The sequence below is a fragment of the Pelodiscus sinensis genome, chromosome 2 (genome assembly GCF_049634645.1).
Source record: "Pelodiscus sinensis isolate JC-2024 chromosome 2, ASM4963464v1, whole genome shotgun sequence".
Lineage (NCBI taxonomy): Eukaryota > Metazoa > Chordata > Testudines > Trionychidae > Pelodiscus > Pelodiscus sinensis.
Genome location: NC_134712.1, coordinates 71,507,440 through 71,530,786, shown reverse-complemented (window position 1 = coordinate 71,530,786; position 23,347 = coordinate 71,507,440). Strand labels below are relative to the sequence as shown.

Here is a 23,347-nt window from a genome sequence, read left to right as displayed (position 1 = left end):
ATAGATAATTGTATAATCCATTTTCTCATAAAGTTAATTTACATATATTATGGAAAAATTCTGCTTTGAGATGCAACCATTGAACTTATTAGAAGCAGTGTGCACATCAGAGGATAGAATTTAGCTACTACCAATAAAATCTACCAAAACATTTTGAAACAGTTTTGAATAAGGGCCAGTATAATTAAAAAATTATAATGGACTTCTGAATCATAATCCCTGCAGACGTTTTGTATTGTCTAACTGAAACGTATTAGTTTCTGATGGGTTTTAAGTTCCTAAGTCTAATATTTATCTGAATGTAGTCTGTCCTCCAGACCCACATGCTTAACTTTCTGCACACGAACAGTCCCATTGACTTTAGTGAACTATTTACGTGTGTTAAGTTAAGCATGTGTGTTTGCAAGATTTGAATCTGTGAAGAAACATTTGGAAGTTAAGTCTCTAATCAAAAGTACTGTAATGTGTATGTGGAGATGGATTTGATAATACACCTTTAAACCCTATATCTAACTTCAGTTGTTCTATTAATATAAAGGAAGATAAAATTATGAGCGCTCCTTGTACCTTTACTATCCTCCAAATTAATTTTTCAGAATAATATTAATTTAGCCAGGGCACAAATGTACACTTTGTTTTTTCCCTTTCATGTAAAATCTGGTCCTGTGATAGATTACATAAAGGTATTTGTACAAATTAAACGTATGAAGGAATTGGTTTTATCTGACCATTTAAAAAGGTATTTTAAAGTATATTCCAAAATGATATGACACGTAATTACTGCTCCACTAAAAGTATTTAAATATGTGAATGTTTGCTTTTATAGTAGCTTATGTTGGCTATGTTAGGACAGTTTTCTCCTAAGTAATTTGAACTCCTGTAAGTTTAAATGTGTTCTTCTTGGGCTCTTTATTATTCTTTTGTTGCCTTTCATCCTATGGGATATAGCTGCCCTTGAACTTGGTACTGTTTTGATCATTCATGTGAAGCAGCCACATTGTCTCTAACGTTTTGAAAATGAGGCTTCATGGTGTTATTTGTGAAGTAATTTCATATAAATATTTGGACTTTGGTTCCTTCAGAATGTGGAACTGGTTGCTGTATGAAGAAAGACATAATTATAATTCACAGACTTTTTGCCTGAAGCCTAGGGGCCAGATGCATATGATTAAGTTTGAAACTGGCCCTTTATTGTAATGTAGATGTTTTCAAGGTTGGGAGAATTTGAAAAAAAAAAAAAAAAAAAAAAAGGCAAGGCAAGCAGGAGTTAAAAAAAAAAGACAGAGGGAATAGTTTTACAAGAGGCACTCGATCTTAGGCTGCTTTATTTTTACACAATTTTATTTTTCAGTGGAACCTCTCCATTAGCTTGTCTGAATGCAATGCTTCACACTAACACTCGTGTGGGTGATGGAACATTCTTCAAAATCCCTGGGAAGTCAGGACTCTATGCTCTCAAAGTAAGTTGAATTTTTCCAGATAGAAAGTACAGAAAATGGATTAATAGCCGTATGTGTGTCTTTATATCTACTAAGATAAAATTAGATTCTGTGGGGAGTACATGACCTGAACGTCGTCTTCTGTTTTCATATGTCTTACAATAAAAGTAAGCACTAACTGTTATCTCAGGAAGAGTAGGTGTGTTCTTGAATTTGTTGTGTGCTAAGAAAACCATGCTGTAGCTTAAATACAGCTTTTTCAGAGTTGTTAACAGAAAGGACTTTGTTTTATAAATAGTGAGTTCAAGAGGATCACTGGCTTTCTCCTAAAATAATTGTGTTGATTTAATTTTTGAATGGTAGAAGACATAGTTGCAATTCCAGTGTAAATCACTTTTAAGTTACAAATTATTTAAAATCCAGGAATATAATGAGAGAGAGAAAATCGTGACTCATTTGATACTAAGTGGTGGTGATGGTTGTTGTAGTTGTGGGGTTTTTTTTATCCTATATTGGGGAGGAGGCTGTGTTGGTTAGGCAAAAAAAAATCCTAATACTAATGGTCAAACCATAGTGGCTTCATACTGGAAGTGGGGAAGGGTGAAGTAGGGGCAAGAAAACAATAATATGAAATTACATCTGCAGACTAGATTTAGTCTATTGAAATTCTGGGGGAAATCCTTTGATATTTGTAATAGAAAAATAATTGTGCACAGCTTAGAAACAATAAAAGCATTATGAATAATGCTGCTCCTTAGAACTAAAAATGCACTATTTTTAATTAAAAATGAATGGATGTCAGAATCATTGTTTTCTCATTTGCTAAAGGACGAGTGTTTAGTTTGGTCTTATTTTAAATCTGAAGATATCCCTGGCTCAAATCCAGGTATTTGCAATCATTCCCATGGCTTGTGAGTTCCAGGTTGCTGCAGCTATTTGAATTCAGGAAACAGGCACAGGCGAAAGAGAAACATTAAAGGATTTGTGTTTCTTTTTCAGCTGTTAGGATGTTCAGCTAGATGACTAGAATTTTTAAGTGCCAAATAAGCCTGTTCAAACACAAAAAATGAAAGGAAGTACATTTTGATTTATAACTTTTTTTATAAAAGTCTAAATTGTGACTTTATGTGAGAACTTGAAAATCCATAAAGTAACTCTTATACAGGAAGCAGATTAGTTTTTTGAAATGCAACACATTTGGGTGTCTAGAACAGTTTACCTTTGGGGAAACTGAACGGTAATATAAACACTTTTGTGGCTGGCCTTATGTTACTTTTTTTCCTCTCCTTCTCCCATCCTTAAAAAAAACTGCAGAAAGAAGAATCTACATGCCCAGCAGATGGAACATTGGATTTAGGATGTGAATCTGAGTTAGATGGCACTGAAATGGCTGAGACAAACAATAGTAATGGAGAAGAAAATGGAGGTAGGTATTCTTAATTTCACTTTACAGGAACTACTGTGGAAAGAATATATACAGGTTGCACCTTTATAAACTGGAACTCTCTGGTCCAGCCAGGTGTCCGGTTTTCTACTGGACAGTCCGGTATTTGCACCGTCTGTGCGGTAGAAAAATTCTGAAAATACCGGACATGTGCAATGTCCGGTATTTTGTGAATTTCCGGTGGGGCGCTGGAGGGAAGCCTGGTGAGGGTGGGGGAGCGACTGGGAGGTAGGGCGTGATTGGCTTTGGGAGCCCTGTGGTCACGTGCAAAAGCTAGGTGGGGTGGGGCGGGGGCTGGGACTCCCAGCCATCCCCCCCCCCCCCCACCCGCCCGGCTTTTGCATGGGACCAAAGGCTCCCAGTGCCACTCGCGGCCCACCTCCCAGCTGGGAGCCTCTGGTTGCGAGCAGACTCCGGGCGGGGGGAGTGTCTCCCAGCCCTGCCCCCGCTCGCCTTCTGCTGGCAAGTAAAGGGAGTGCCTGCTGGGGGCGCCGCCAGAAGGACTCCGGCTGTGGCCAGCGGCTGCACGCCCCCCCCCCCCTCGCCAGGACTGCTTCCCACCCTCCTTCCTCTGCCCCCCCCATCCTTCCCTCCAGCCCCAGGGCCCCAGATCCCCTCCCCCCCCAGCTCTGCTTCCTGCCCCCTCTTCCTGCCGACCAGCCCTGGGGCCCCTGGACACCCGCCCCCCCGCCAGCCCTGCTTCCTGCTCCCCTTTCTCCGGGCCTCCCTTTCCTGCTGGCCAGCTCCCAGAGGCCCCCCCAACACCTCTGCTTCCTGCCCCCCTCCCGGCCAGCCCTGCCCCCCTCCCGGCCGGTCCCCTCCCCCGCCCCAGACAAGCGTGTCAGTTTTTTTTAGCAGGGTCTACCTGGGCAACCCTACCAACAACATCCAGGATCAGAGAGTCTCAGAATGCTGTATGGGGTGGAGAGGCTGGGAGCTTGGCACTATTGGGGGGAGTGCGGAGGACTGGTAGCCAAGCTGGGGGAGAGGAGGGACTTTACACGCACTCAGTTGGAGGAAGGGAGGAGGGTGCGACAGCTTAGCTGTGCTGCAGGGAGGAGTCAGGAAGCCTTTGAGGGGCAGGGCTGGCAGCAGGGGGTCAGAAATGGTCTGGAAAAATCCCTCTTCTGGGGCCAGTCAGATCCCGAAGATGCCAGACGAGGGAGGTCCAACCTGTACCGATTAGGTTCATTATTCATGTTTTCAAAATAAACTGTAGTTGTTTCTGCAACTAGTTAAAACAGTTTTGAAAAACAGCTTCCCAGTTTTGTTGTTATAAAGGCGTGAGGGCTACATGAGCACAGTGGCATTTTGGTTTTTGTTTAAGACGTGCATTATGGAGAAGTTATGGAGTATTATGAGTTTTGTGAGTAGACCTTGCTCTCATTTAGTATTCCTCCTCTTCTCCCTTCTAATATATCACTTTCCTCCTTAAACTCAAATCCTGAGGAATGAGAGTAGATTCTATATTGATACTCTGAAGAAATGCCACCCTTAGAAATAAAATTTTTACTTTTAGGAGGTAATAAATTCCTATAAAGAGAGAAGTTCATATCTCAAGCATTCATCAGATATAACTTTTAAACCAACTGATAACACATAGTGGTGAATGCTGTAGTTCTTGAAGATTATCCTGATGTGTTTATACTGTGCATACACGACAGAATATTGGAACTTTTCATGGATATATGAAATAGTCCTTTTTGAGCATTTTCTCCCTTCTGCCTTCCTTTTTGGATCCTGATCCACTAGTGGACTGCAGCCTACCTCTTCTGGAGCCCTCTGTGGGATAGGGATGGTAAGATTAATATCCATTATTGGATCGATATAATCTTAGAGGATTCTATTACTCAGATATAAAGAATGCTAGAATTAGGAAGGATGTTCTTCTTCAAGTGATGTCTCTGTGGGTGCTCCACTGTTGGTGTTGGGCTCGTCCCGGTGCCTCAGATCAGAGATTTTTCCAGCAGTATCTGGTCAGGCCACATGCACGCGGCAAGAGTACGTGCTGTTCACACCTTTGGAGTTTGAACGTGTGGCCTGACTCCCCTCAGTTCCTTTGTATCGCGTCTGGTTGCAGATGGAGCTCAAACTATCTTCTCCGCTTCCTTTCTTGCAAACAAAAGCAGAGTTAGTTACTTAGTTATTTAGTAAGTTTATTATTCTTGTTTTACAGTGTTCCTAGATGTAATTAAAAAAGAGAGAGAGAGAGAGACTTGTTTTCCTCATGTAAATAGTTGTCCCTCATCCCGTTAAGAAATACCACAGCAAAACAGGGCCTGAAACAGCCCCTCACAAAAGAGAAGAAAGACTTTAAACTTGATTTAAGATTGGTTAAAAACTCAACTTGACAGCGCAAGGCCTCAAGGTATCGCTGGGTTATACTCTGTTAAAACCTTCTCCACACAGCACATAGCCAGGAGGAGGAGGAGGAACCAAAACAAGGCCTGGTTCACCTGGCTTTAAGAAATGCGACAAGTGCCCTCTTCGGATGGCCATGGGTCATGCATTTGATGCTTGGGTGAGGCGCACATCCCCCCAAAATACGTGCTTTGCCACTGCTACACAGTCTGCATGCGAAAACACAGGGAGCTCAGCCTAAGAGTGCTCCTCTTCAATAAGGCTTTTGAGCCCCAGCCACCTGAAGAGATGGCAGTAGTCATCATGAAGCCCCTAGTAAACATAAGGAATGGCCAAGTTCCTTTTCCTCTAAGTCACAAGCAAGGAAGGACATTTCTCTAGCCTGGTCCTTGCCTCCTAGAGTCATCATGGGGGACAAATCAGGCACATCTGGCACCAGCCCCCCCTGTGCTGCATTGGTTGTGGAACCGAAACCAAAAACACAAACAATGGCACCTATCCCAATGGCACAGAAGCTGCAGGAGACCTCAGAACCAGATAAAATCCCAGAACTGGATAAGACTCTGGCACCACAGGTTCTGAACCAGGCCCTAGCACCGGCGAAAGCCAAGGCAAAATCCACTAGACCACTGTCTCACTCACCAAGCTTGGAACTAGTGTCCTCTCCATTAACACCAATGCCTCCTCCGTCGGCACCTAGGTCAGCCACACCATAAGATGCTCCTGATTCCTGACACCATTTGTACTACAGGCGAAATACTGATGCACTGGCACCAACTATGGCACCGTAATCTCAGTCTCCATCATTAATAAGATACTCTCCCTTCCTCATTTACCAAGATTACCAGTGCTTTCACACTACTCGGAATATGAAGACCACCGTAGGAGTGTTTTCTCATCTCAGCATTCCTCTCCAACCAGACCATCCTGATAGATACCGACCACGGTACCATCACCATCCTGTATGCTGTTCTGAGTTGTCCTATCACCCTCACCACATATCACGGTGGTCGCCATGTTGTCATTGTGCTCCCTTGTGACATTGCTCCATGGCACCACACACACCTGACCACAGGTCATTATCACCCTCCCGTTCTCCTAGTCCTCCCCCCACTGACAAAGGAAGAAGATACCGAAGAGGGACAGATCAGTGACAAGCCACACCAGGAACCACAAGGTGCCTCACCAACACACAAATCATTTTCCTTTCCTGATGAGGTGGTCATTCTAGACGACACGTCTCCAACTGACAATGTGAAACAATTTCACAAGCTTTTTTAAAGGGGTCATTTCCAGCCAACAGGTTACTCTATCTGAGGTTCAGAAAAACAACATAGGCTCCTAAATAACCTACACCCAGCTGCCAAATCAAAGATCACACTTCCAGTTGATGAAGCAATTATGGAAGCAGCAGATGAGGTATGGCTACTAACAGTCAGGCAACAATCAGTATTTTATACCCTCGAAAGGCATGGATTACTTATTCTTTCCTCCGCAACCGAACTCTCTAGTTGTAGATGCAGCAAATTAGAGATCCAAAAATCCCCAATACAAGTCGTCCGTCTGTGACAAGGAATACAAGAAACCAGATTTGTTTGGCAGAAAGGTGTATTCCTCCTCCACTTAGCTGCTCCAGTTATCTAATTACACTGCATTACTCGCAAACCGTGATTTTGACAATTATGCCAAACTAACCAAGTTAATGCAGCACTTACCAGACGATAAACGACTCATCTTGAAATCCATCGTTCAAGAGGGTTATGCCATTTCATGAACAGTGCTTCAGATGGCAGTGGATTCAGCAGATACAGCAACAAGGGCACTGGCTACATCAGTAGTCATGCAATATTCTTCCTGGTTACAAGTAGCAGGGGTACCAAAAGAGTTACAAACCAAGGTAGAAGAATTGCTCTTCAGCGAAAAGAAAATTTTCCCTGCAAACACTGACAAAGTTTTACACTCTGTCAAAAATTCCCACACAAGAGTACATACCTTTGGGATGTAAATACCACTTTATTGTAGGAGACATTACAACCCTTATCAGAGAAACTTAGATTTCTCCTATGCAAGACGTCAACAAGGACCTTCAAACAAAACCAATCAAGGGGAAGAAATCAACAACGGGGCACTAATAATCATTCCCCTAACCAGCAAGACTCTAGACAGCAGGTTTGAAAACCTGGTTGAGGGCTTGCAAGATCTCTCCATTCGACTAGTGTCTCATGATCACACGACTTTTCACCACCATCTCCGCCTCTTTTATGTCCAATGGGCAGCAATTACTACAGGTCGTTGGATCCTAGAGATAAGAAGACACAGATACTGTATTCCTTTTATCTCCATTCCCCCAACCTCCCCACCCACCCTGTCCCTCTTTAGGGACCCCCTCACAAAACATTTATACGGCAAGAGGTGTAACACCTTTTATGGATAGAAGCCATAGAAAGGGTGCCCGAATAACATCAGGGCAGGGGATTCTATTCAAAATACTTTCCCCTGGAGAAAAGAATTGGTGGTTGGAGACCCATTTTCAGTCTTCGTCATCTAAGCAAATACTTCCGTATACAGCGATTCAAAATGGTCACACTCACGTCTGTCATCCCAGCACTAGATGAAGGAAATGGGTTTGCAGCCCTCGACCTGCAAGACGCCTACTTACGTGTCACCATTCATCCAGCGCACAGATGATTCCTCCGTTTTATGATCGCTGCCGATCATTTTCAGTATTGAGTACTGCCGTTTGGACTTTCTTCTGCCCCCCAGAGTTTTTTTGAACCCTAGGCAACTTATTCAAGTGTTTCACCACCTTGACATTTAGGACTTTTTCCCTCATGTCCAACCTAAACCTCCCTTGCTGCAGTTTAAGCCCATTACTTCTTGTCCTAACCTCAGAGGCCAAGGAGAACAATTTTTCTCCCTCCTCCTTTGACACTCTTTTAAATACCTGAAAACTGCTATCATGTCCGCTCTGTCTTCTCCCTTCCAAACTAAACAAGCCCAATTCTTTCAGTCTTCCTTCATAGGTCAAGTTCTCTAGACCTGTAATCAACCTTTCATTTTCTGCAGCACTGACTGTCCTCTGTTTACCCCCCAGCCAAATATCATGTACGCAGACAGGTGTTCATTACCCCAAAAGTTATTGAATTACCGTGATGATGGATTGACCCAAGTAACCTCCTCACTGGTGTGCCCTTCCAACAGACACAACCCCCTATACAAATTATCATGTATGCCTCCCTCCCGGGCAGGGGTGTGCATATGCACCACCATTGCACTCAGGGAAAATGGTCAACCCACAAATTCACATTAAACATCAATCTCCTAGAGCTCCGTGCAGTAGCCAATGCCTGCAAGCATTTCATCCAGCACATTTGTGGATCCACAGTATGCATTCTCACCACTATGTACTACATCAGTCATCAGCATGGTGCCTGCTCTCCATCCCTTTGCACAAGAGCCGTATGCCTCTGGAACAGGTGTATCAAAAAAAACAACCTCATTGCATCATTCTTCCCAGGAGTCAACAAAATAACTGCGGATGCTCTCAGCCAGCACTTTGCAACGGACCACAAGTGGGAGATGTACATAGAAGTCATACAGACTATATTTCATTGCTAGGGGTTCCCAACGTTAGATATTTCTGTGACTTATCAGAATGCCAAGTGTCCCCAGTACTGCTCCAGAGTAGAAGTAGTACCAGCCTCACTAGAGAATGCTTTCCTAATTGCAAGTCACCCCCCCCAACACCTCATTGTTACGCATTTTCCCCAATACCCCTCATTCTGAGGGTCATCAGAAAGATCTAGTTGGACAGTGCCCAGGTCATCCTCATAGCCCCAGCATATGCAAGGCAGACTTGGTTTCCCTATCTTTATCCGATGTCTCATCGACTGCCTTACCCCCTTCTGATTCATCCAGACCTCCTTTCCCAGAAAGCAGGTGCTCTCCTCCATCCTCAGCCAGAAATTCTGCACCTCACGGCATGGCTTCTCTCTGGCTCTCAGAAGAGGAGAGGGGGTACTCATGACAAGCGAGAGAAGTGTTGCTTTAGAGTCGACAACAGACCACTTGTGATACTTATCTTCATAAGTGGAAACACTTCACAACCAACCATAGCTACCCAACATAGCATTCTCAGTTATATTATGCATCTCAAACATGGTCTATTGCTTGCCTCCTTTAGAGTATACCTCACCACAGTGATGGCTTTTCACCCTCCAATAGATGGCTTCTTGTTATTTCCACACCCTACCCTATCGTTATGAGATTTCTCAAGGGGCTACAAAATCTAATTCCTCCATGGAAACCATTGGCCCCCATGTAGAATTTAGAACTTGTGCTCGACTCACTAACCAGACCGCCGTTCAAGCCTTTTGTCACATGGTTGCTCTCACTATTAACAACAAAGACTGTATTCCTAGTGGCAATCACATTGGCGAGATGAGTTAGTGAGATTGCGGCTTCATAGCATCCCCACATTACACAATATTCCACAAGGACAGAATGGTCCTCCGACCACATCCTACCTTTCTACTGGAAGTTTGCTAAGAATTCCATGTCAATGAGCCCATTATCTTCTCTGCGTTCTATCTGAAGCCCCATGCTTCCTGCAAGGAGGCATGTTACATACCCTGGATGTCTGCAGGGCACTATCCTTTTACATTGACTTCACATGACCCTTCCACAGATCAGACTCTATTTTTATCACTTGCAGAACATTCTTGGGGAACACCTTTATCATTCCAGCGTATTTCCAAGATGATAATGTCTTGCATCACCCAGTGTTACTCACTCAGGGCAGGACGGAACACTTCCCGCACCCCCAGGGCATACTGCACATGAGCTGTAGCTATCTCAACAGCATTTTTAAAGGGAGTTTCTCAAGGACATCCACATGGCAGCTACGTGGTCATCCAACCACACCTTCATGAAACAAAGGAGAAAACAGCATGTGCCCCTGACGTGCATGTGCAGCCTGACCAGATACTGCTGGAAAAATCTCCGATCTGCAGCGCTGTGACAAACCCAACACCAACAGTGGCACACCTACAGAAACACATATCTCTAAGAATTGTAGTTACTGTACCAGGTGAGTAACTTCCCTTTCATGTGGTTGGGGCACCTGTTTAGGATATGGGAGCCCTGGGTTCATGTCCCTGCTTTGCCAGCAAATTCTTCTCCGACGTTGAGCAAGTTGTTTTATCTTGTTTTGCCTCCGTTCCTGAACTGTAAAATGAGGAAGATGATATATATCTGCCTTTCAAGGGTGTTGTGAGGAAAGATTAAAAATACTATGGCTTTGGGTAGGCATGTTAAATTTTGATTAGTTAATTAATCGAATAGGAATAGTGGATAAGGACGTCTCTGCCTTTTAACTGCCGGGCTCTTGCTACACTTCAAAAGTGGAAGCTCCACAGGAGGTGGGAGGCCAATGGGGGTGGCACTTGTACATTTCAAAGGTTGAGGCGCCACAGGCAGCGCTGGGCTAGCAGGGAAGCTCCCTTCAGTGTCTCAGCCTACATTTCAAAAGCAGAATTGCAGCAGAATCAGTGCAAGTGGAGACTGCTTCAGTTTCCTGCTGCACCTCTACCGCCCCTGCCCCCTGTGGAGATGGTGCTGGGGGGAAGCAGTTTTTAAGCCAGCTCCCTCTCCCCCAAGCACCGGCTGCTGCTCCCCCTCTTGCTGGCTTTCTAAAGGCAGCAAGGTGGGGGGAGGGGAGTGATTAGTTGCATCACTAGTTGACTACCCAATAAGCTTATGCTTATTAGATAGTCGACCAGTTGCTTACATCCCTAGTTATGGAGCCAAATACGTATGGAAGACAGAAGACATTTGTGAATTGAATAGTGAGGTTGTGAATTTGGGTAGAGCTGTAAAGGGCATGTACTGTTAGATGGCTTAACTTTTCTTTTCATTTCATTTCAGTGGATGGAGGAAGCAGTAGGTGTGATATATCTTGATTTTCCTTAAGGCTTTTTGACACGGTCCCATATTTCTTATAAGCAAAATGAAAAGTTAAGCCATCTAACAGTACATGCCCTTTACAGCTCTACCCAGATTCACAACCTCACTAACTTTTGTCTTAGATCTGTAATATGTACAGCCTTAACTGGTACACAGTATAGTGCTTTTGTAAAAGCTTGTGTGTGTGTGTGTGTGTGTGTGTGTGTGTGTGTGTGTGTGTGTGTCACTCCAGTCTGCTAGTCCACATTGCTGAACTCCAGAGAGAATGGGTGAGATAAAGATAGTATCTAGCAATAGAAAGCCTGAAAATATATTACAAATGTAAGAAGGGTGAAGTTTATATCAGTGCCTCTAAATTAGCAACTATGGAAAACAAACAACCAATCAGGGCATTTAATGGTATCGCTGAAAAAAAATCTGTGGTTCAAAGGTTTACAGGATCTTTCAAAAAAGCGCCATATTTTTGAAAGAACCGCGTTTAGACTGCAGTTTCAATTTCGAAATAGTCCTTTTTCGAAAGAGCGCCATTACAGGATTATGCAAATGAAGCGCAGAATATTTAAATCCTGGCTTCATTTGCACTTTCAGAGTGTTTCTGTGTGTCTAGACAGAGCCAGAGGGACAGCACAAGGAATCCCCATTATTGGTGGAGGAATAACATGCTGGCTGCTTCCAGGAACCATGTGGCCCCACTGCACTTGCAGAGCTGTAGCTTGATGGGCTAGATGGCTGATGGGCCAGATGCAGCCTGCAGAACATAGTTTCATCTGCACCCCAGTCAAGATGAAATTATTAAGAAGTAGGTGCACAGCAGGTTATAAAACCATACTCAGTGTAGTCATCAATGGTTTGCTGTCAACTGGGAGGACATATATAATGGTATCCCACTGTGATGTTCTGGATCTGGGACTATTCAGTATTGTCATTAATAGTGAAGAGGAGAGTGTGCTTATAAAATTTGCAAATGAGAGTATGCTGAGGAGTTGTAAGCACGTTGGGTGACAGGAGTAGAATGCAAAAGGACCTTTATAAATTAGAGAACTGGTCTGAACTCAGATGAAATTCAGTAAAATCAAGTGTTAAGCACACAGGAAGGAAAATATCAGATGCAGAACTACAAAAGGGGAATAACTGGCTATGTGGTAATACTGATGAAAAGGTTCTGGGGCTTACAGTGGATCACGAATACAAACCAACAATGTAATGCAGTTGCAAAAAAAAAAAAAAGGCTAATATTTTGGGTGTATTGATAGGAGTGTTGTAAGTAAGCCATGGGAGGTTAGACATGGAAGTAGCCTCATCTGAAGTACTTTGACCTGTTTGGGGTACTAGACATTAGGGAAAAAGGGATAAATTGGAAAAAAATCCAGAGGAGAGCAATAAAAACTAAACAATTTAGAAAATCTGACCTGTGAGGAAAAGTGTTTTTTTGTTGTTGTTTTAAGTGGGCATGTTTAAACTTGAGGAAAAAAAAGCTAGGGGTTAGGAGGAACCTGATAAGTCTTCAAATATGTGAAGGGCTGTAAAAAGAGGACATCCACTGAAGGTAGAACAAGATATAATGGGCTTACTGCAGCAAGGGAGATTTAAGTAAGATATTAAGGAAACATTTTTTAATTATAAGGAAGGTTAAGGCCTCTGCAGTAGTCCTCCAAGGGAAATTGTGGAATCTACATCATTGGAAGCTTTTTAAGAACGGGCTGGAGAAGCACCTGTCAGTAATGGTCTGGCTTTGCTTGGTTCTGCCTCAGTAAAAGAGGCTAGACATGGTCATCTCATGAAATTGCTCCATGGGACCTTTCTATGGTTCTGTGTATATTCACAGATCACAGTGATAATGCAATACTTTATATTCAAACACTTACTGCACAGGATGTTAAATAGCACTACTACTGATAAACATTTTACATCTCCAGGTCCTGCTTCACAAAGGCATTTTTTAAAAATAATTGGCCAAGGTGTTCTCTGAACTAATGGTTCTGATTTTTAAAAATAAATCTTGAATACTGGGAAAATTCCAGAAGACTGGGAAAAAATGACTGTTTTGCCCACCTTTGAAAAGATAAATGAGACGAGCCTGGTAACTAACCAGGAAATAGCCTGACATTCCTGGGCAAAATGATGGGAAGGTTAATATGGGATACAATTAGTAAAGTATTAGAGAGGCTAGCATGACTAATGTCAATCAACAGCACTTTATGAACAATAGGTCTTATCAGACAAACTTGATATCATTTTTGTTGAGAATACAGGTTTGGTTCATAAAATGGTGACATAACAGACATAAGGTATTTAATGCCACACAACATTCTGATTAAAAAATGAGCAGCGTAGAAGATCACTGCAGCCCATATTAAACAGATTAAAAACTGGCCAACTGAACCATTTCAGTACAAATCATCCAGCAAAAGGAGTCCTTCCAGTGAAATCCTCTGTTCTTGGCCCTGTGCTATTCAGTATCTTTATTCATGATTAGGAACAAAGTTATATAAAATCATTGATGACAAAGTTTATAGATGGCCAAATTGATGGGGTGATAAATAATGATAAGGCCATGACCATAATGCATCGTGGTACCTGGCCTGGACAACATGCATTTTATAACAAACAAATGCAAGTTCCTATATCTAGGAACAAAGAATATAGATTACACTAATGGGATGGGGATAGGAATATAATACAGCAGTAATTCTAGCAAGGATCATAGAAGATAGCCAATAGGGATGTTAAAATGTGGATAATTAGGTAAACGTGTAACTGTAGACAAATCTTAGCGGTTACATGAAGGGGGAGGGGGATAGCAGCCTGTACATGCTGGGAATGGCACTGGAATCTGTGTGTAACCATGAACGTTATCTGATACACCCAGGCTTATTAGTTATACATTTACACTTTCACATCCCTAGTTTCTAGTATGACATACTAGCCAATGCAATCTTTGAACATCTAGAATATGGGGAATATCAAATAAAAATAAAGTGGTATTACCGCTGTATACAGCATTGGCAACACCATTACTAGACAACTGTATCAATTTATGATGTGAGAAGAGTGTAGAACAAAAGGGAAAGTTCAGAAGAGAGCGATACAAATTATTTGAGATTGGAGATATGTCTTACACAGTGAGATACTTAAGAAGCTCAAGCTAGTTATTTTATCAAAGAGAAAATCAAGAAGTGATGTATCATAGTTGATAAGTACCAGAAATCTTCTCTCCATATAGTAGAAGAGCCCTTTCTAGTCTAGTAGATAAAGATTTTACCAGATTTCATGGCTGAAACCTGAAGCTAGGTAAAATCTGGTTAGAATTAAGATATACATTTTGAACAGGGTAATTAACTACTGGAACTTTGTGTGGCCCATGCGGTTGTACGTGTGGACCGCAGCACATTTTGTTTACTGTTACTTACCTGCAGGGTTGCTAGATGCAGCTGGTTTCCATTTGCGTAGTTTTTTCCTGCTAGTATTAGTAAAGTGACATGTACATAAAGCAGGGGATGTGGTAGATTTTCAGTCACTCAAAGTCTTATCTCGTGTCTCTTTTTTAAGAATCTCTAGCTTAACTGTAATAGATGAGCATGATGCAAGAATAACTGCATACAGTTCTTTAGCCTTGGTTATATAGGAAGTAACACTAAAAATCATAATTTCTTTTGCCTTAAAATCTACAAAGATGGAACAGACCCACTTGAGTGATTCCATATACCTTGGCTTGGGCTGTAAATGTTTCAGCAGTGTCTAATAGTCTGAAAGAATCAGCAAGAGCACCTGATCTTTATCCAGTGCCAGAAGAAAGTCACCAGCTGACAAAAGCATGATATCTGTAAAGTACTGAATCAGTGGGAAGATTTGAGAATTCCAGAGGCTGCCAGAGTGGTTCTACCCTTCCTCCATGATGACCTTTTTCCAAAATGAGGATTCAGCACGTGGTAATAATTGAAGTTATCTTCAATCTTGAGAGTTTGTTGAGCCAGAGGAGAGGTATCTAGCAAAACCTTCCTTAAAAGAAGGTAGTACCCTGAGGCGGGCACTGTTATTCAGCTGCCTCCCAGTGTTTCTCCACTTTGTCTTTAAGTCATAGCCTTCAGGTTTCTCAGTACCTGTTGAAATTCAGTTGAGAAGAATCTGTTCTTCTCTTCCTTCTCCCCACCCAAGGTACAGTTTGCCAGCACAGGTGCTAACTTTCTGGATCTGAGTAATTTTTTTACAAAAAATTATTTTAGAATTCCTCAGTGATAAGCACATGGTTGTTTCTTCGAATTTTGTGCTAACAACTTGGATTAATTAGGTTGCTGACCATCTGAAATGGTTGCACATCACGATTTTGCAGATGTTATGGGGAAACCTTTCTTCATATCCCATACCGTCATGGCATATGTTAAAAAATTGTTCATGCCCCAGTTACCTGGTTTGGAATGAGAATTCTATCAGCAGCTATTGAGCAGGCTTTATCTAATCAATTTTAGGTCATCCTAGTACACTGAGAGCCTGTAAAGATGAAGCCATACTTAAAGTTTAAGATCCAAAATGGTATAGTCTAGTACAGCGTTTCCCAAACTATGGGCCACGGCCCGGTACCGGGCCATGGGAAAAAAATACCAGGCCTCAGCATGCCTGGTGGCTGCCAGCAGAGCCGACCTTAGGCCAATTCGGGCCCCGCGCCCCTGAACCCAGAAGTGCTGGTGAATTACAGAGCCGGGGGCCCTGCTCCACCAATACGTGGAGCTGGGTCTTTCCCCCGGCTCTGCCTGGAGCGGGCCCAGGCCCCCGTGCTGGCCCCCCCACACGTCCTCCCACCCCGCTCCCAGAGCGTCTCCACCGTGCACGGCTCCTCCTCACTGCCTGCTGCTGCCCATGTGCGGCATTGCACTTGGGCGGGGGGGGGACGGACGCCCGGGCATGACATGATGTCACGGCCCGGGATTTTAAAACTCTCCAGAGGCATGTGGCGGGGTTCGGCCTCCGGCCCCGCAATGTGGAAGGCAGAAGGTAGGGAACGGGCTTGGGCGGCGAGGAGGAGGTGGGCGGGGGCGGGGAGGGTGGAAGGAGAAGGGGCTTGGGCAGGGGGAAGGGAAGGCACCAAGGGACAGGGTGCAGGAGAGAGAGACAAATGCCAAACGAGGGAAAGGGCAGGAGGGGAGGTGTCAGTGGGAGGGGGGACAGGGTGATACTGGGAGAGGAGAGGAGAGGGGAAGGGCATTGGGGGCTGGAGGAGGAGGTGCTGGGAGAAGGCTAGAAAGAAGGGGAGGGCATGAGGAAGGGCAGGATGGAGCAAGTCATGTGTGAGGTCACAGAGGGGCAGGAGGGGAATGGGGCAGAGTGCTGAGGGGGTGGGTATCGGGGAAAGAGAGGGCAAAGGGGGCAGGGGCAGTAAGGGAAGGGGGAGGCATCAGGAGGGTGCAGGGCTAAGGGAAGGTGCAGGTGCCAGGGGATTCTGGGGTGAGGAGGAGAGGAGAGCTGGCCACCGGAAGCAGCACTGGAATGGGGGAATCGGGGCAGGCTGGGGAGTTTGGGGGGCTGGTGGAAGTAGGGCTGCAGGGGGTGCGAGGTTGGGGCCAGGAAGCTGGCCGGGGAAGATGTGGAGGGGGTGGGAGAAGCGGCCGCCGGAAGGAGGGCTGGCCAAGGGAGATTGGGAGGAGAAGCGGGGGAGAACTGGCTGCCCGCAAGGGGGTTGGGAGAAGTGGGGCTAGCCAGAGGCATAGCAGGGGAAGTAGGGGGGAAGAATAAATCAGCCTGCGGGGAGGGGGACTGACCCGGCCATATGTAGATCTTGGGGCGCTGCCTCCGTTCCTCCTTTTCCCCCACAAAGCATGAGTTAGTCCTGCCCGGGGATTCTATTGTCCCCCCCCCCCCCACACACACACCCCTCGAGTAGTTGCGAACTGTCTGGCTGGTAGACACACTCTTGCAGCTTGAGCACATTTACTAGCCAGGCAGTTCGAAACTACAAACTGATTCATCTAGTAATAATACAACTTACCTAATGAGAAAATACGAGGCATGCTATATGTCTGGTATTTTCTCAGTTTGTTTTTTATGTGTTTATATTTTTGGGCTGCAAAAAGCAGTACTGAAAAAAAAGGGTTCCAACTAAAGTAAAAAGTTTGGGAAACCCTGGTCTAACCAGCTTTCTGTCTGTCTTACAGTCCATTTATCCAATCCATATTTCTTAACTTGCAAGAATATTGTGGGTGACCATATCAAAAGCTTTGCTAAAGCTGGCACTGGGGGTTTTGGGAGGACCAGAAACAACTTATTTGAATATTCATCATTTGATTAATGAATATGCAAATGAACATTGCCGGTCCTCCAAAATTTTGTGAATGGATTTACTGGTCCCTGTGTCAAAAAGTTTGGGAACCCCTGGTCTAGTATAAGATATGGTTATAGTATTCTACTGGGTATGATAGATCATTAATGTGGTCTGTAGTCAAAACCGTATCCATCACCAGATTGTTTGAAACCCATCTCCAGATTGTGTGAAATCCATCGGTTTCAGTCTGCCAACATGGTCCTTCACTCCAGTTGGAGGAGTGCATCATGGTCTCAAGGTGGAGACAGTAGCAATCTATAAGAAGGTATGACTGCCACTTCCAATCCTAACCCAATTATAGACTCTAAAGTGTGACCAGCTCTGAGTAAAGCCTAGTCTACACTAGGAAATTAGGACTGCACAACTAATTGCTCAGTGTTGTGAAAAATCCACAACCCTAAGTGAAGAAGCTAAGCCTATCTAACCCCAGTGTAGACAGCACTAGGTCAATAGGAGAATTTTCCCATCAATCCATCTGCCACCTTTCAGGGAGGTGGAGTTCCTATGCTGATGGGAAAACCGTAGTTGACCTTATTATAGTGGTGAGTAACCTGTGGCCTGTGGGCTGCATGCAGCCCATTGGGGTTCTATGTGCAGCCTATGAGATACTTTGTTTACTGTTCCTCACCTGCAGGGTTGCCTGATTCAGCTGGTTTCCATCTGTGTAGTTTTTTCCTACAGGTATTACTAAAGTGACACATGTTTGTGCTGATTGCACACAATACAGTACTGACTGAGAGAGCCATGCGCTCCCTCTGAATTGTAGCAGTACTTTGTTTGAATGCAGTCAGTGCTCCTCACATATTTTAGGTATGCAAGTGCAGTTAGCAAAACTCTACCCCATCCTGGGAGACTGTTCTGGTTATAACAGTCTTGGGCTCACTGAGATGGAGAGCCACTCATGCAGAACACTCACTAACCTGGGTTGCCCATCACTGCCTTATTACCTGCTAACAAAGGCTAAAGTTGCCAGCACTTTCTTAACTTTAGAATTTCCCTAGTTGCCAAAGTGAAACCGAATACAGTGTGGGCTCATCTATACTACTCTCGAGTGTCAAAAGAGGAATTTGCATGTCTTCTTCCAATCTCAAGTGGAAGTAGTTTAGATGTGGCTTTTTCGGCAGACCCCCACATTTTGTCAAAAAGCCACGTAAACCTCATTTTTTGAGAGAGAGCTGCTTTTCGACAAAGGGGAGGTTTGCCAAAAAAGCTGCGTCTAAACTACTTTAACTTTTGAAAGCTCTGCTTTCGAAACTGAGATTGGAAGAAGATATGCAAATTCCCGCAGAATTTGCATATCCTCTTTCGACACTCTAGTGTAGTCTACTTCATCAGTAGTGTAACAGTGAATGTAAAAATGATGAGGAGTGCTGTTGCACTTTAGAGACTAGCAGATTTATTAGGGCATAGGCTTTTCTGGGTAAAACCCACTTCATCAGAGGAGTTGGAGTAGATTTACAGAGTCATGGGTATATGTAAGAAAAACAAAAGAAAGATGGCACTTGTGTAAATGAGAATACAGGCAGTCCCCGGGTTACATGGATCCGACTTACATCGGATCCCTACTTACAAACAGGGTGAGGCCACCCCGCACTAGCTGCTTCCCCCCAGCAGACCAGGGAGACGCGAAGCTAGCGCCCCCCCCCCCCCCCCAGCAGATTAGGGAGATGCGGAGCGGCTTTTCTCAGCAGACACCTCAGCTTGAGAATAAAGGACTGAGGGAAGTGAGGTGTGGGAGAATAAAACTGATTTCTGGAGAAATGTTTGGCTAGAGTTTCCCCTACAATATGTACCAGTTCCGACTTACATACAAATTCAACTTAAGAACAAACCTACAGTCCCTATCTTGTACGTAACCCGGGGACTGCCTGTACTTGTAAATGTAGTAGTTTACCCATTCACAAGTTGCAGGATCAAATTCACCTTGAGTCTTTTCAGTTGCTAGTCTGTTGAAATTCCATCTTCTGGGCTAAGAAACTACAAGGATAACTCCTGACTATGGGGAGCTACTCTTCCCCCTCTTTTAGCTATGAAATAGGAATTGAAACTTTCCAAACTCTTCTTTCTCAGGAATGGCCATTTTGTCTTATTCAAGGTAGCCTGCAATTTACAGCAATTGAATTCTTGGGAATGATGCTGAGAAATTCCGCTGACTGTGTTTGGTGTATATTCTGATACTAATATGCAGTGGGCTTTTTCCCAGCAGAAGTTTAATGGGATCACATACAGGGCTCTTCCTCAGCTTACATATTGGACAGAGACCCAGTTTTTGATTAATTTTCTTCATTTCCCCACCAACAGTTATAAAAGAAATTTCTCTCTCCTCTCCCCAGGGCAAGATGCCTACCCTTTGCTTCATTGCTGAGGATGGAAGGGTCCCAACTATAGAGGTGGTGCAATGGTTGAGAGCTAATTGAGTGAGGTCTTTTGGCTCTTTATTTTCTATTATAGAGCACAGTTAGTGAGGCCTAAAGGGTTAGTGGTTGGTTAGTAACAGATCGTACTTCTCTGATGCAAAAGTTGCCTTGCTATGGAATGAGGATCCCAGTTTTCTGGGATTTATGGAGTTTTTAGTTTCCACTATATTTTGTGCTGCATTGGTTATTTTAACATGAGCATAACATTTTATAGGTTTTGTTGTTTTTGTTTTTTCATTAAAAAAAAAGTCTTTTAGCACTGCTACTGATGTTTTCACAGTGTTACTATTTCCTTATACAAAGAACTACACAATCACTTTATCCCCCAAACTACTTTTTGCTTTATAAAGAATCAACCTAATAGACTGGCGATATGAACTGTTCAGATTTCGCAAGTTAAGCTGTGCAGATCAAAGAGTGACTTACATGAATTGCTTTATATATTAGTGTTGACAACCCATGACCAATTATGTCAAAACAAGTATATATCTGTGTCACCCAAAGAAAATACATGAATTTTATAGAATATTTTAGTCAGATTTATGTTTTGGAGGATGATTTCTATATAGTTTAATATTAAGCCTGTAGGCATAGATTTTATTTGAGGTAACTACAGTTTTTAGGATATGGTAGCAATATTAATTGATTTTGTAATATGGCTATTAGTAGTCCAACTTTTTCATCTGCTGAGATAAATATACTAAGGAAGCAATTATAGTTCTCTTGATTTTTCTGGTCTGATTTTAAATCAGTCTGGCCTTGGCCAATCTGAAATCAAAATCAACTGTTCTTTTTATTTGGAATGATGGGGCTTCATAAGCATTCAGGGATATTTTCTTTTTCTGTAGTTCATAAATAAATCTAATTATTATTATTCTCAGTGACTGCATCTAGACTGGCAAGTTTTTCCACAAAAGCAACTGCTTTTGCGCAAAAACTTGCCAGCTGTCTACACTGGCCGTTTGATTTTGCGCAAAAGCACTGACGTTCTACTGTCTGAAATGAGTGCTTCTTGCGCAAATGCTTTGACGTTTCCGTTCGGGCAAAAGCCCTTTTCCCGAAATGTTTTTGCACAAGAGGGCCAGTGTAGACAGGTAAAAACTTTTGCGCAAAAAAGCCCCGTTGGCGAAAATGGAGATCGGGGCTTTCTTGCGCAAAACCGCATCTAGATTGGCACGGACGCTTTTCCGCAAAAAGTGCTTTTGCAGAAAAGCATCTGTGCCAATCTAGACGCTCTTTTCCGCAAATGCTTTTAACAGAAAAACTTTTCCATTAAAAGCATTTGCGGAAAATCATACCAGTCTAGACATAGCCAGTAACTTTCAGTGCTGTTGCTTCATAGGAATTTTGAATTATATTTCACTAAACATTTTTGAGTGCACTGATTTACTGAATATTGGTATTATGAGCCTCAGTTAATTAGTAAGTTAGTAAGCCGTGCTGTCAAAAGTTGACACATTTATTTTATTATTTTAAACCCTTTTCATTTTATTCTGAATACTCACTAAGGAATTCTTACCTTCTATTTCCTTTCTTCCTGAAACCCAGCTCCTTTGTCAATTCAAAGACATAATAATTTGTGGCTTCTCAGCCCTTTCTGTTCGCTTTCTGTACTGCAGGAGTGGGGAGCTTTTTTTGGGTTGAGGCTGCTGATCTAAAGAAAAATCCATCAGGGGCCACACACAAGTGAGAGGCAGTCTTCCCCCCCCACACACACCCTCACTGACATGGCCTCTGACTGAAAATGAGAAAGACATTCCCCTCACATGCCAGATCCTTTAGGGAGCCAAAGTTAGTCGATTTTGTGCACTTCACCCCTGTGGGAGATTAGTTTTTCCCACCCCTGTCCTACTGGGTCCCATACCCTTGAAGGAGATGACATATAGAATAGAAAACTAATGCTAATTATACCACTGAATGAAGTGCCTCCCTTGCCTTAATTCTGCTTGCTTCCTTTCTCTTCCCCACTTCCTCTTGGCACTAGTAGCGAATAATTGCTGACTACCCAGATGTTTCTTCCATTCTGCTCCATGTTGTTCAGAACTTTTTGCATAGGCAGCCAGTCATATTGCTGCTACTACTTTATAATCCAAAGAGAACAAAGGATTCCACACTACTGATATTAGGGTATGTGTGCATGTGGCAGTTACATCTACTTATCATTTGTGAGCTCTTCTTTCTTCTAACTCCTGCTGTTACACTATTCTTCATTCTATTTTGCATTTTGGAGCTAACCGTTTTCTTGCTGAGGTGTTTCTTTTCTGCTCTTACTGCTGTTCCCCAGGGAATATTGCTATTGCTTCTACACTTTGACTTTTCCATTTAGTTTTATTTCTGTATCACTTTTCATTTGCGGGAAGTAAGATAATGGACTTCCCCTCCTCCCTTTATTATATATGGTTACAAACATTGTGGTTTTGCCCTGAGGTTTTGCATTAAGAGTTTGACGTTTGCCTTGTGACTACTTGTCATTTGAATGGTGATACAGCATCACAATATTGAGAACTTTTATCATCAATAAAGTAAATGAAGGGTACTTGGGCTTATATCCTGGAAATTGCATGAAAATTGGAGATTCTGATTTATATAAGGTGTGGGTATGGTTCCCTGTGACCATGGAGGAATAAACTTATATGTCTAATGACAGGACATTTTGCATCTTACTTTCTTATGAAGGCAGTTTGTGGCTTTCCTGTCATATTTTTTCTAAAATTCATTTGTTTTTTATTAACAGAGTCCAATTATTATTCCTTTTCTTATGTTGTAGGTTTTATGTATATAGAACTACTCGTGCTTTTCCTTCAGTTCTTTGACCCCTTTGTTTTGCCAACAACTCAAAGTGGCTACCTAATAGAAATATAAAAATCATCACAATTTCTTACTCAAAATAAAAAGGGATGTGGAAACAGAAGTTGAGCAACTTAAAATATCAAGCTACTGTTTTTGCCTTGTGTATTTTATATCTCAGATACACAAATATTGTAGAGATGGAGTTGAATAAATATTTAGACTAGCATATTTGCTGCTGACATCTTCTTGCTATTTTAACCTGTCTCTTTGATAGTGAGCCTTGCTGATTATGTGAAAAAGACTGAATCCTCACTGATATGATGCAGTAAAATTCAAGGCATTTTTTGTCCACCCAGTTCCCCTGGGTGTTAAGGCATAATTTCAGCTTAAGGAAAAAAGAAAACATTCACTAAAAGCTTCTGGCAAAACTCACTTCCCAATCCACTGAGAACTGTATTGACTTAGTGACATAACTATAAAAAGTAGTTCTTTCTTCACTATTTGTGAGATGAGTATTGACTATTTTTTTCTCCCAAGATGAAAACAAATGTTCAATACGTTACTAGTTATACTTCATGCTAGCAATGAATTATTGGCAATTAAGTTGTCAGATCTCCGT

At 42.9% G+C, this 23,347-nt stretch overlaps 1 protein-coding gene across 10 annotated transcripts in view; it reads left to right on the top strand.

Annotated features, from left to right (window-relative positions):
• ASXL3 (ASXL transcriptional regulator 3) overlaps positions 1–23,347 on the top strand; it is a 160,929-nt gene that overhangs the window by 64,465 nt on the left and 73,117 nt on the right. For 7 of the 10 annotated variants that reach the window (XM_025180831.2, XM_025180832.2, XM_075920751.1 and 4 more), the window contains 2 exons: positions 1,352–1,460; positions 2,754–2,865. In XM_025180831.2, coding sequence (XP_025036616.2) covers positions 1,352–1,460; positions 2,754–2,865 — 221 coding nt within the window. Of the gene's footprint in view, positions 1–1,351; positions 1,461–2,753; positions 2,866–14,901; positions 15,138–16,976; positions 17,787–23,347 lie in introns of those variants that run through there. The other 3 variants (XM_025180835.2, XM_075920755.1, XM_006115356.4) reach the window with 3 other exon arrangements.